Source organism: Canis lupus, chromosome 20 (genome assembly GCF_003254725.2).
Source record: "Canis lupus dingo isolate Sandy chromosome 20, ASM325472v2, whole genome shotgun sequence".
Taxonomy (NCBI): Eukaryota; Metazoa; Chordata; class Mammalia; order Carnivora; family Canidae; genus Canis; species Canis lupus.
The window spans coordinates 44,332,361-44,345,347 of record NC_064262.1 but is presented as its reverse complement, the minus strand read 5'-3'; the positions used below and the strand labels follow the sequence as shown (position 1 = coordinate 44,345,347).

At 51.0% G+C, this 12,987-nt stretch overlaps 1 protein-coding gene across 8 annotated transcripts in view; it reads left to right on the top strand.

The window, feature by feature from the left end:
- Window position 1: 1 nt before the first annotated feature.
- Window positions 2-12,987, top strand: part of SLC25A42 (solute carrier family 25 member 42) — a 34,305-nt gene continuing 21,319 nt past the window's right edge. The window contains exons 1-2 of one of the 8 annotated variants that reach the window (XM_025458152.3): window positions 286-359; window positions 9,672-9,735. In XM_025458152.3, the coding sequence (XP_025313937.1) occupies window positions 9,725-9,735 (11 nt within the window). In that variant the 5' untranslated portion in view covers window positions 286-359; window positions 9,672-9,724. Of the gene's footprint in view, window positions 360-9,671; window positions 9,748-12,510; window positions 12,619-12,987 lie in introns of those variants that run through there. The other 7 variants (XM_025458153.3, XM_025458154.3, XM_049098079.1 and 4 more) reach the window with 7 other exon arrangements.

Sequence of the window (12,987 nt, the reverse complement as noted above, 5' to 3'; positions counted from 1 at the left end):
CCCGCCCTTGCCCCCCAGGGATTGGTCGGCAGGGCTGCTCGTCTTCTGCCAGAGCTCCAATTCTCGCCTAGCTCCAGGCCCTCACCTCCCAGCACCTCGCACCCTGCGGGACCACCTCTGGGACCTAAACCATCACCCAATAGCCCGCCTCTGCCCCTCAGTGATTGGCTGTAGGAGGTGCTCGTCTGTTTCATACCAACCAATCCCTTTCGTTCCCGACGTCGATTGGCCAGCGTGCAACCAATCGGAGTGTGGCGTGTACCCCTCCCGCGGCGCGCGCTGGGGGTGCGCGAGGCGGGGCAGTGGTGGCCGGAGGCGGCGGCGGCGGCGGCGGTGGTGAAGGCGACGCGTCCCAGCCGGTGAGGGGGAGCAGAGGGCGCGGGGTGGCGCAGACGTCCGGGGGCCCGCGTCCCTCGGGCCGAGCCCGGGCGAGGCACGGTCTTGTCATCGGTCCTGGGGCGGGGGCTGCCGAGGCAGGACGTGACAGCAGCGTCGCAGGGGTAGGGAGAGGTGAAAGCCACCCCCCCACACACACACACCCCGTGTCCGATGCTCCTTGAGGTCCCTCCCCGCAGGATCTGAACCTTCACGGTCAGCCCTCGCACACCTGACACCACGTCTCTTCTTGTTGACAGCCTCTCCCACCCAAAACACCTGAGTCTGTCCACCTCACTGACATCCCCCCACTCCTCTGAAGCCGTGTCTCCGGGCGCTAGGTACAGTTGGGTCTTCACACCCACACGCACTTGAGTCCGTGTCCCCACTGATATTCTCCCTCACACACCTGCCACCCCTCTGCATTCATGGACAACTCCCCCCCCCCCCCATCATCTAAGATCGTTCCTCTTGACACCTCCACACCCAGATCCATGCACCACCACCTCTGCAACTGGGCCTACACCCCCTCCACCCATGCCTGAGCCTGTGATCCCGATGTCATGGCCCCCCATTCACACCTGGCCAGGTCATATCCCCTCACTGATTTTGCTCACATTCAGATCTGTGTCCCTCTCACTTGCTTCCTCCATTCAGCCACTTGGGTCAGGGCCCTCAGGCACTCTCCCCCACCTCTCCATCTGCCATGTGCTTTTACAGGCCCTTTCTCCATCACACAACCCCGGTCTGTGCACCCACCTGTACTTTCCTGCATATGCACCTATGTTTGTGCCCCTGTCTATAATCCTTGACTCTCCCACTCCCCCCATCCCCCCGCAGGCCCTCCAGCATTCACCCAAACCTAGCTATCTCAGGATCACTGCACCCTCCCCCACCCAAAAGAAAAGCCCCCCCCAGATGTTATCTTTTCATTTATGCCAATCTGTAAAGTGATTTCCAGGCTTTCAATAATCCCTTTGGCCAGGCAAAACCAGAATTATCTCCACTTTACCAGCAACAAACCTAAAGAGACTTGAATTAAGGAGGCAGAGCCCATCCCTCCCTGAGCCTTGCTGACCTCTTCCTGTAGACCTTCCCCATTTTTGCCCATCTGTTGTGCTTATCTCTGAAGGGTTGGCAGAGGAGGGGACCCCCACCTTCCCTGCAGCTGTTCCTCAGGAGTCATGACTTTGAGTCCGGAAAGACTGAGTTGGAAGGGGCGGCCCCTATCTTTGCTGTAGCACGTGTCTCTGTGTCCTGGGCCTGGGTGGGGGCGGAGACAGTGCAGGAGCGGGACTTCAACACCTGGGGTGCCTCCAGCGGCTGAGCCATTTGGGAGGGAGTTGCCGGCCCCAGCTCTTGCATACTGAAGCCCCTTGCTGGCCCTTAAGAACTCCTTGGGCCCTTAAAGCCGATAAACCTAGAGAGTAAGGAAACACTCTTCAGAGTGAGGAGAGCTAATATTACAGCAGCCACTTAGAGCCAAACTGTAAAACTGGAGCCTGGTGGAGTGCGGGGAATGATGATTTTTCTGGAACTTTGTAAGTTCCCTGGAGTGTGATTTGTAGGCATGCAGCATAGGAGACAGTAGCTTTGTTGTTGAAAAGTAATAACGTGGTGTCCTTTCCTGTAAGGTTTGCACAGCACCTCTTACCCGCGCCGCCCCCCCCCCGCCCCCCTCTCTCTCAGCAAAGATGGTGCCCTAACATGCCAGAGGGTCCTGTCACCTTCACCTTCTCCTATAGAAACTGAAGCCATTGGAGCTTTCTGTTCAAATTCAAAAGGAGTCATTTAAAAAAATGTATGTTTATGTGTGTGTATACGTATACACACATTTTATATATACAGATGTACATATGTTTCATATATAGACATATGCAAATATCTCAACTTTGACAAGGCAATTGATGTACATAGTAAAAAAACAAAAAAATGTACTAAAGGGCATACAGTGAAAGCCAAGCAGGTTTGTATCCTATACCCTTCTGGAAGTGTCCATTGTTAACTTGCCCTGTTTCCTTCCAGAGATAGTCTATGGCTCAGGAGGAGGAATGTCTATGTTTCCTTCCAGAGATAGTCTATGGCTCAGGAGGAGGAATGTATATCCCCCACCTCTTTTAAACCCCTGATAGGGAGACCTGGGTGGCTCAGCATTTGAGTGGCTGCCTTTGACTCAGGGCATGATTCTTGAGTTCTGGGATCGAGTCCCACATCGGGCTCCTGCAGGAAGCCTGCTTCCCCCTCTGCCTATGTCTCTGCTTCTGTGTGTGTGTGTGTGTGTGTGTGTGTGTGTGTCTTTCATGAATAAATAAAATACAATAAAAAGTTTAAAAAAAAACGATAAATTTACGTGAGGTTTTTATCAAATGAGTGTGCCAGTTTTATAGCCAGTCCTTTACCAATGACTGTTTAAGTTGTCCCTCATACATACAGATAGCTGAAATGAGGGATCCCTGGGTGGCTCAGCAGTTTAGTGCCTGTCTTCGGCCCAGGGCATGATCCTGGAGTCCTGGGATCAAGTCCCACATCGGGCTTCCTGTGTGGAGCCTGCTTCTCCTTCTGCCTCTCTCTCTCTTCTCTCTCCTTGTGTCTCTCATGAATAAGTAAATAAAATCTTTAAAAAAATAACTGAAATGAATAGATGGAACTATCCATGAGCAAATATGCAATGAATGTAAGGCTCCAGCACAGACACTTTGAAACCTCCTGGTCTTCGGGGAGCTTCCTAGGAGTGCCCAGGCCAAACGGCATGTCCATTTAAATGGTTAATGTTCCTCCAGGGAGGTTGTACTGCCATCACTCGTCTCTCAGCTGTGAAACTGGAATGCTTACTTCCTCTTCCCATGGCCAGCACAGTTACTATTAAGTGTTCTGGCTTCTCCAATCTGATAGATAAAGCGCAGCGGGAGAGATCCTTTTGAACACCACTTCTGGGCTTCCTATCCATCTCTTCGGTGCTCTGGCCCATGCGGTGATGATTAAACATTGTATTTCTGTTTCTCTTCAACAGTTGGACTGAAGTTCAGTCCAAGAAATATTTGAGTCCCACCTCTGTGGAGCTCTGGAGGAAACCTTGGATTTGGGCGGCAGTATCCTTGCAAGAGAGAGACATGGGCATTGGCCACAGTCCTGAGAGGGGAGGTCTTAAGATGTTGGCTGTTACTAAATTATTGTTTTTCCACTTGGATCCAGAAAAAAACAAACAAACAAAAAACTTCGCTATCAGATGAGATTGAGAGAAGTCAGATGTTAAATCTTTTGGGGAAGCTGTCTTGAGATTCTCTTGTCAGCTGTCGGTGCCAGGTGGAGGGCATCATCAGACTGAGGTCAGGCCTTTTCCCACCTGTTGTCCTGCTTGTAGTCTTCTGTTTTGGCAATTAGACACTAGAGGAATACTGAGATGATCAGAACTATTAGCTTGATTGGGTTTTGTAAACCAGCTTTATTAAAAATGCACTATATTGTTTTATTTGAAATGTGAAATACTTATGAAAAAGTAGGGATCCCTGGGTGGCGCAGCGGTTTAGCGCCTGCCTTTGGCCCAGGGCGCGATCCTGGAGACCCGGGATCGAATCCCACATCGGGCTCCCTACATGGAGCCTGCTTCTCCCTCTGCCTATGTCTCTGCCTCTCTCTCTCTGTCTCTCTCTGTGACTATCATAAATAAATAAAAAAATAAAATAAACACCTAAAAAAAAGTATACAATGTGCCTGTGAAAAGGAAGTGTAAAGGATAACAAAGCTAACATTCAGCTGAAGAAGTAGAACATGGCCCCAGTGGCCCCCTCTGGTCACTGTGCTATTTTTTTAAAGATTTTATTTATTCATGAGAGAGAGAGAGAGAGAGAGAGAGAGAGAGAGGCAGAGACACAGGCAGAGGGAGAAGCAGGCTCCATGCAGGAAGCTGGACGTGGGACTCGATCCCGGGTCTCCAGGATCACGCCCTGGGCCGAAGGCAGCACTAAACCGCTGAGCCACCTGGTCTGCCCTGTGCTATTTTTAAAATATGTTTGTCAACGTTTGTTTTCTCCACTGAGTACCTTTTGCTGCAGCTGAGTTCTTGGATTCTAGGGTCTCAACAAAGGTCAACAGAAGCCAGGTGTTTTTTTTTTTTTTTTTTTTTTTAAGATTTTATTTATTTATTTATGAGAGACACAGAGAGGCAGAGACACAAGCAGGCTCCATGCCAGGAGCCCGACGTGGGTCTCGATCCCAGGTCTCCAGGATCAGGCCCTGGGCTGAAGGTGGCGCTAAACCACTAGGCCACCGGGGCTGCCCAGAAGCCAGAGTTTCTGTCAGAGCTGTGTCAATAGGGTGGCCTGAGAGTTCTAGGGAGGGGGGCAGTGACCTCAGGGCCATGGCCAGGTCACCAGCCGGTACCCGGAGCTTTGGTCTTGGACTCCTGTCATGTTAGCGTCCTGGGGCCGCTGTAACAAATTACCACAAGCTGAGTAGCTTGAGACAAGAGAAAGCTATTCTGTCATAGTTGGTGGAGGTCAGAAGATCAAAATTAAGGTGTTGGCTACAGATGGAATGTTTCTGTCTCCGTAAAATTTATACGTTGAAAACTAATCCCCAACATGATGGCATCAGGATGTGGGCTTTAGGTCGTGAGGGCGGAGCCCTCCTGAATGGGATTAATGCCCTTATAAAAGAGGCCCTTGCCCCTTTTGCTTTGTGAAGCATGGCAAGAAGCCATCTGTGAACCAGGAAGAGTGCTCTCACCAGACACCCAGTCTGCTGGCACCTTGACGGTGGACTTTCCAGCCTCCAGAACTGTGAGACATACATTTCTGTTGTCTATAGGCCACTCAGTCTACGGTCTTCCGCCACCAGCCCAAACAGAGTAAGACTGCAGGGTCAGTTCCTACTGGGGGACCTGAGGGAGAATCTTACCAGACCTCTCTCCTGGCTTGGTAGCTGTTGGCAGTCCTTGGGGGTTTTGGCTTGCAGCCACATCATCCCAATCTCTGCCTCCATCTTCACACAGTCTTCTTCCCTGTTTTTCTTCTTACAAGGACACCCATCATTGGATTTAGGGCCTGTCATAAATTCAGTGTGATCTCATCTCAGTATCCTTAACTCATTTCACATGCAGAGGTCCTATTTTCAAATATGGTGACCTTCTGAGGTTCTGGATGGGCATGAACTTTAGGGGAACACCATTTAACACCCACATCTGCGAAGCCAGAATTTCTGTCGGGATGTTATCCTAAAGTTCTTGTCTAGCTGTCTCTTCTGTTTCAGGCAAAACAGGGGCTGGTAGGGTTGGAACACACAGCTCCTCACTCACCTATCTTCCTGTTGGAAGGTAGAGGCATCTGCCAAAAGCTAGCAAGGACCTAGGCAAGTGAACATGTATGTATGTTTTGCTCTTTGCCAGCCCTTGATGTGTGCTTACTGCACTGTGAGCTTGGTCTTAGATCATCCCAGTTTACAGAAGGGTCACCAAGGGGAGAACATAAGGGTAGCAAGATGGACCTAAGTCAGCCCGAATCCAGACCCCTGTCCTTTAAGCAAGTCACAGGTGGCACTCATGCTTTCTGCTATGAGACATGGGCGTCTAAGCCATACTGAAGGGCCTCCACGTAGCCTGGCCTCCAGGATTGAAACAAACTTGAAGCCTGACCAGACCATTGTTCTACAATCTGTAAATACCTGTGGGACAAGGACAGGTGCAGAGGAGGCAGAAACACTGGGGCTTCAAAGGGTAGGGGACACAAATGTGGATCTGTTCTCACCAAGTGATTAGGGCTCTGTAATTGATCAGTTCTAACAGAGGACTGGGGTGCTAACTCAGGGAGAGGAAAATTCTCGGAGGTCTGAAAGCCAGTAAGGAGTTAGCTAGATGGCAAAGCATTGTGAGCAAAGGGAACAAGCAAGCGTAGATACTATGGGACCCAAGGCACAGAACTTGAGAGGGGATTGAGGGACCTGGTCCATGGAGCCCGTGACAGGCACAAGTGGGACCTCACCTCGAGGCTGCTTCCAGAAAGGTACAGTCACCATGCCTGAGCTCAGAGCCCCTAGCAGCCTGGGCTTCCCCAGCACAGGAGACCTATCTATCTTGTGACCAATTGCAAGCCTTCCCTGATGACATGTGCCCATGAAGTACTCCCAGCAGATGTCATCACTGTTATTCCATCTCCAGATCACATGCCTTTACCTTGGGATGAGTGGAAAAAGAGAATGTATATGTTTCAATTAAGTATTGATTAATTAGCCATGCTGACTGAAGCCCCACCCAGTCTGCAGTATTTGTCCTCACCCTAAATGGCAGACTCCCAGGCCCCACTGTGATAGCCCCAACTTAAGCCTGAGGAGGAGCTCAGGAATCCCTGTGCAAGTGTCCTGACAATTCTAGAACAGGCATTCCTAGAAACCCCTGGTGTGGCAGCTCAGAGCTGGAGGAAGATGCTAGACCCTGCCCCTCCCCTGCTGTGGGCAGGCCCCTATACCCAGAAGAGGGGAGGTAGCAGGGTGGTGGGCCTGGCTTCCAGCATAGAGGGCAGACAGGACTCATTACTTGAGGGCTTAGCCAGTGACTAGTCTAGCCTTGGGCTGGCAAGGGGGTATGTAGGAGCCAGGCCTTGAAAGAGGGCTAGGTTTGGGGGCTGTGAGCAGCCCCTTTGGCTTGGAGCACCTGGGTCCAAGCCAGGTGTTGGCTAGTCCTGAAAGTCAGAGTCAGAGGCTTACCACCCATCATGCCAGGCAGTGACACGGAAGAGCACTTGGCAGGAGCATGTGCTCCCCAAACCATTGTCATGTAGTGGGCAGCAGGGCACTGCCATCCAGCTTCTGCTTAACACTGTGGGGAGACAAACCTGGAGAAAGGGGGGGCTGGGGAAGGTGCTGGACACCCAGGATCAATGCTTAGCTCTTTTAGAGGTCCTGGCATGGGGGATGCAGGTTGAATGGTGGGATCTAGGATCTGGGGTGGCCTGCTCAGTAGGGCCAGGTGGTGTGAGATGGGCTCCATCACAGCTCCAGCTCACTCCTTATTGTAAGGCAGAATGGTACTTAGCAACCCTCATGACCCACTTGAGCAGCACCACCCTGAGAAGATGGGGATGGATGGAAACTGAGGCCTGGGGAGTTTTAGTAACATGGCCAAGGTCACATGCTGGACCCTATCTTCCCATAACACCAGCATATGCTCTTACTTGAGGAATGAAGCAGACAGGATAGAAGAGATACGTTTCTGCTGCTACATGAAGGGTGCCCACAGGGCAGGAAGACAGATAGCAAAAGCACCTATTGACAGGTGCGTGCCTCTCTGACTGCTTGCTAAAGAAGGACCCTGAGCATAGCCCAGGCCACTGCCTTCCATGGACCCCCAGTCCAGCATAGCAAGCTAGGGGAAAGTGGCGCCCCTTGTGCTCAATGTAGGGCAGAGCAGGTAAGTTTTGGGAGGTGATGCCAAGACATTTAGGAAGGGCTTTGAAGGCTGGGAGGCATTTGTGAGGCACAGGGTGGGGAGACCAAAGCCAAAGCAAAACTTAGTATGTCCAAAAATTAATTACCTCATCCAGTAAATAATTGAGTAGATATAAGCATTGTACTAGGCTCTACTTGGTGAAAACACAAGACTTTTGGGATGAAAGCTTTACACAAGTGCACCCTCTTATCAAAGGGGTGTGAGTACCATTGAGTGCCTTGGTTTGTTGTGGGTCAATCAAGTGCAGATTGTAGCAGGGGTCAGCAGCCCTGTGTTGCAAGCAATTGACAGTAGGATATTCTGTATCTTTCAGGATGTGGGTGCCTGAGTGTCTGACCCATAGAGACTGCAGCACAAGGTTGCAGAGACCAATTTGTCTAAAAGGCACAAGGAGAAGGGAATGCAGCCAGGAGAGATGCACAGCAGCTGCTCGGGTCTGGGTTAACAGGGAACAGCCATTATGTAAGATGCTACCGCTCTCTTAGGCAGAAGTTAATGCTCATTAACTGGAAAAGAAAACAGCCTTTATCAACAGGCAGATAGGATGTTAATTGGCTCCCGTTTACCAAAAGATTACAGGATCTGTGCCATGGCTGCTTGTAAGCTCCATCCACTGAGAAACTGCCCCCCTATTTGTGTAAATATTTCCTTCATCCCGCGGGGTGGGGCACGTAGGCACTCACCAACATGAATGGTGGCCCTGGTCAGGGAGCTGCTGAGAGAGTCAGGTGTGTGAGTGTGTGTGTGTGTGTGTGTGTGTGTGTGTGTGTATTCATCAAGTGGAGCTGCCACAGCATGGGGTCATAGACTGGGCCTTACCTAAGATCCCAGAACCCTAGGTTCACGTTTCCCACACAGTGCTGTTCAGCATATTAGACTGCTGAATTGCCCACCATCCTGCTTTGCTTTTTTTTTTTTTTTTAAGATTTATTTATTCATTCATGAGAGAGGCAGAGACACAGGCAGAGGGAGAAGCAGGCTCCTCGCAGGAAGCCCAATGTGGGACCTGATCCCGGATTCCGGGATCACACCCTGAGCCAAAGGCAGACGCTCAACCGCTGAGCCACCCAGGTGTCCCTGTTTTGTTCTTTGATGAGTGGAAAGATTGCCTGAATAGAAATATGGTATGAAAAAATGAATCTTTGTTAACTGAGGCTGGTCTGTGAATGCTGCCTGGCTGTAGCATGGCGGTGGGCAGAGGGGGGCACTGGGGTGTGTGGTGGCTCTGCTGCATCTGACCCCTCATTCTGAGTCTGCTGCTGGAGATGACTGGCACCTGAATCCCAGTTTGTGGGTACTTGTTAAAGATACCTCTAGAGAACACACTGGGGCTGGGCGCACTGGGGCCATTGTCCATGGTTGGAAATGCAGCACAGGACTGGGAGGGTGTACGGAAAACACACAGGTCAGGGCTCTGGAAGGGGCAGAGGACAGAAACCCATTCCAAACTGGCTGAACTGGAAGGGGAGCTTTGTGGGCTCCAGGGTGGAAAAGTCTAAGTGCTTCCAGTACCCTCCAGGTTCTTTGGCAGCTCCCAGTTTTTTCTAGCACCACTGGGCCCCAGGACACCCCAAGTCAGCAAACATCAATCTGCCTCCCTCCCTGGCCTTGGCTCTGTGTCAACTGCCTGTTTGCCCTCCTGAGAGAAAGAGAACTTCTTCTACTGGCTCAGTGGCTCCCTCAAAAATCCCACTCTTTGTGTGTGGTGCTCCTAACTCAGGATCACCCAGGTCACTCTGGGGTCAAGGGAAGGGTCAGCCCCCACCTTCTCCACATTGACAGAGGCAAAGTGGGTGGCTGCCTAGTGTGTTCTCCAGAAGGGGCCAGATATCCACCGCACATGTGGCTTTCCTTCTAGGGGCTTAGACATCTCCTCTGGACTTCTGGTCATTGCCAAAATCATCAGCAGGTATGCTTCACAGGTGAGGAGGAAGGTGAGCAATAGTGAGCAGTGCATGTCATTCCTCTGGTGCCATTAGAGTCCCCTGGTAGTTAAGAACACAGTGCTCAGGGTCAGTTGGCCTAGGAGAGGCTGGATACCTTTTTGTTGTAGTATGACTTTCTTAAGGTAAAGTGAGTAACCTCTGTGTACAGCCCAAGGAATTTTTACATGTGTGTTCCCATGTGAAACCTGATCGAGATACAGAGCATTTCAAGCCCCAGCTGGCCCCTCTGTGACCCTCCCCTGTCCTGTCTCCCAAAGCTAACCCCATTCTGATCTTTATCACCACTGATACTTTTTTGCCTGTGCTGGATTTTTTAAAAATTGTGATAAAATATATATATAATGCAAAATGTACTGTCTTCAGCTTTGCTTTGTGTATAACTCATTGACGTTAAGTGCATCCTCATTGGTGTGCAACCATCACCACCATCCCTCTCCAGAACTTTGCCATCTTCCCAAACTAAAACTCTGTCCCCATTAAACACTAACTCCCCATTCCCCTCCCTCACCCCTGGCACCTGCCGTTCTAGTTTTTGTCTCTGTGAATTTGAGGACTCTAGAGATCTCATATAAATGAAATTAAATATTTGTCCTTTTGTGACTTGTGTATTTTGCCTAGCATGATGTCCTCGAGGTCCATCCACGGTGTAGCATGTGTCAGAATCTTTTTCCTCTTTAAAGCTCAGTAACATTCCACTGTAGACCACTTTGTGTTACTGTGCTTGGATTTTACCTGGATTTATTCAGCACAGTCTTCTACATTCACTTCTCTTTCTTCACCATTACGTCTGATATTTGTCCCTGTTGTAGCATGTGGCAGCAGTTTATCCTTCTCTGTTGTTGTGTGGTTCCCGATTGTATGACTGTACCACCCACAAGACCTTGTTCTCCTGTGGGTGGCTGTCTGGGTCGTGTCCACAGAGGGTGCTCGACATCACTGTGAGATGTAGCGTACCACCATGCAGGTGTGCAGAGTTCCCAAATTCAGCCTCAGGATCCCAAATACCGAGGACAGGCACTGGGGGAAGCATGTGGGGATCATCCTGGCTGGTGTCCAAAGGTGGAAGAATCAACAGGGGTGTTACGGGGTGGGGGTGTTTTGTGCTCTCCCACTAGCAGAGCCTTCAATGGCCCTCATGCACTCAGCCTGCTTTCATTTCCCTCATCAGCCTGAGCTGGCCCCAGCCTTGGGGGTCCTCTTTACTGCTCTGGCTACCCAGGGTGCTCCTTCCCACAACTCCCACCCTGTGCATTCCTCAGGAAGCCTTCCCAGACCCCAAGACAGACGCTGCCCTGTCCCGCATCTCCTAGCACAGAGTCCCATTTACCAGCATCCCTGTGGGTCATCTGCCCATGCCCCCTGCTCCATCTCCCCTGCCCACCACGGTGCCCCCTCCCCAGAGTGTGTACTCAGCAGGGACATAGTTAAGCAGACACCCAGAGAGGTGTAAATATTGGACCAGAGCAGGAATGTCCTTAAGGCTCCCTTTCTAAGACCATCCATCTCTCCAAGTGGCAGGACAAGAGGACTAGAACCTTCAGCCCCCACTCACAGGCTCCCAACCTAGTCAAGCCCTGGCCCTGGCCAGTAGCACCATTCCAACTTGTCTATGCTCCTCTTACTGGGAGCAAAGGAATGAATTCCCTTCGATGCCCACTGCCCAGCCACCAGGTAACCAAGAGTGCCTGTTGGAGGGCTGGGCAGTGACACAAGCCAGAGCAGCACAGTGAGCAAGTGGGGTGGAGAGAAGACATGGAAGCAGCAAGGACCAGGGTGATGAACAGAAAAGCTGGACCTCAGACAGGAGTTAGCACCCTGCCCTGCACCACCTGCCTCAACTCTGCATCTACTGAGTCAGACTTGGAGCCCACAGGCACATATTAACATCTGTCCCTGAAGCACATGTTATCCAGCTGCTGCAGCTGCTGGGATCTTTTGAACTACCCTTTGTCACCTGCATGGTGTCAGTCCTCCCACTACCCTTCCTGCCACTCCCCCATTAAGTCTGCCCTTCCACCTCCATTGGGTAGAAGACATCTCAGCCTGTGGCCAGCGTTGGAAGATTAGAACAGCAAATAAGTAACAGAGCATCTTGTTTTAACCCTGAGCATAAAGCGATTCATCCACAAGGTCATACTGATCTGAACAAATGACTGAAGAAGTAAATCAGCTGGGGGAGAAGAGAACACAGTTCTTGTGTAAGAATAAGAATTCCTAGTCTTGTACTTCGCTTCTCCCCCTCCAGGAGGGGAGCTTAACTCCCCTCACTCCCTCACAGTGTGCTGGTTCCAAAGAAGTCGGGAAAAGGGTCACTCAACAGAGGGACAGACCTGCTTAAGGCCGACCTCACCTTAACCAAGAGGTCCAAGCCAGTCTCACCTGAATGAAGTCTGTGTGTTCAGCTCTCCTTACCAGTGAGGTCCTCCCCAGACCACAAAACCCCAGGATCGTGGTGAGAAAGCACAGCAGACAAATGGGCTGGGGGCACAGGGGACAGGGATTCTGGGGCAGAGAAGGGAGATTGGGGGAATAACTGGCCCAATGGAACAAAGCCTGGAGTTCTGTCAACAGTCGTATTAGAACAGGAGTAATAATAGTCTCGCCAACCAGGCCAGCCCAGGCCCCCTACATGGCTGACACCTCCAGCCAGGCTCCTTCTTCATGGTCTCCCTTCTTGAATCTGCGGGGCCATGACACTTGAGGGTCTCAAGTGTCAAGAAGCCTCTGCTTCTTATTTTTCTGTTTTATCAGATACCACCATGTGTCACTGTCCACTGTCCCTAATCCACCTCTACTGCCAGGGAACCAGAGCCTCGGAGGCACTGAGGAACATTTCATGTGAGGCCCCACATCTGGAAGGTAGGGCAGCCAGAGTCCTTCCCAATCAGACCTTCTATCCACGTTTTCAAGTGTCCGTGTTTCAAAATGTGTTGCAAATGCACAGCCTGCCTATGTGCCTCATTATCTCTTAGGTTGTGTCCAAGATATTAGATTTTTCAAATCATGCAAGGCCCAGCGTATCCACTCCCAGACATGATTTCTGCTGGCTTTTTCCAGGCTTGTGGGAGCCAGCAGAGCAGGGCTATCTTCCAAGTTCGACACTGGAAGTTCTCAGGCCTCTAGGCACCAGGCCTTGGTCCCTCAGAAGCCTCCTCCCATACCTTCCTTCTGCCCAGTGCCAGCCCACAGCAGGGAGTACTTACCCAAGGCCGCACCTTGGTGATGCAG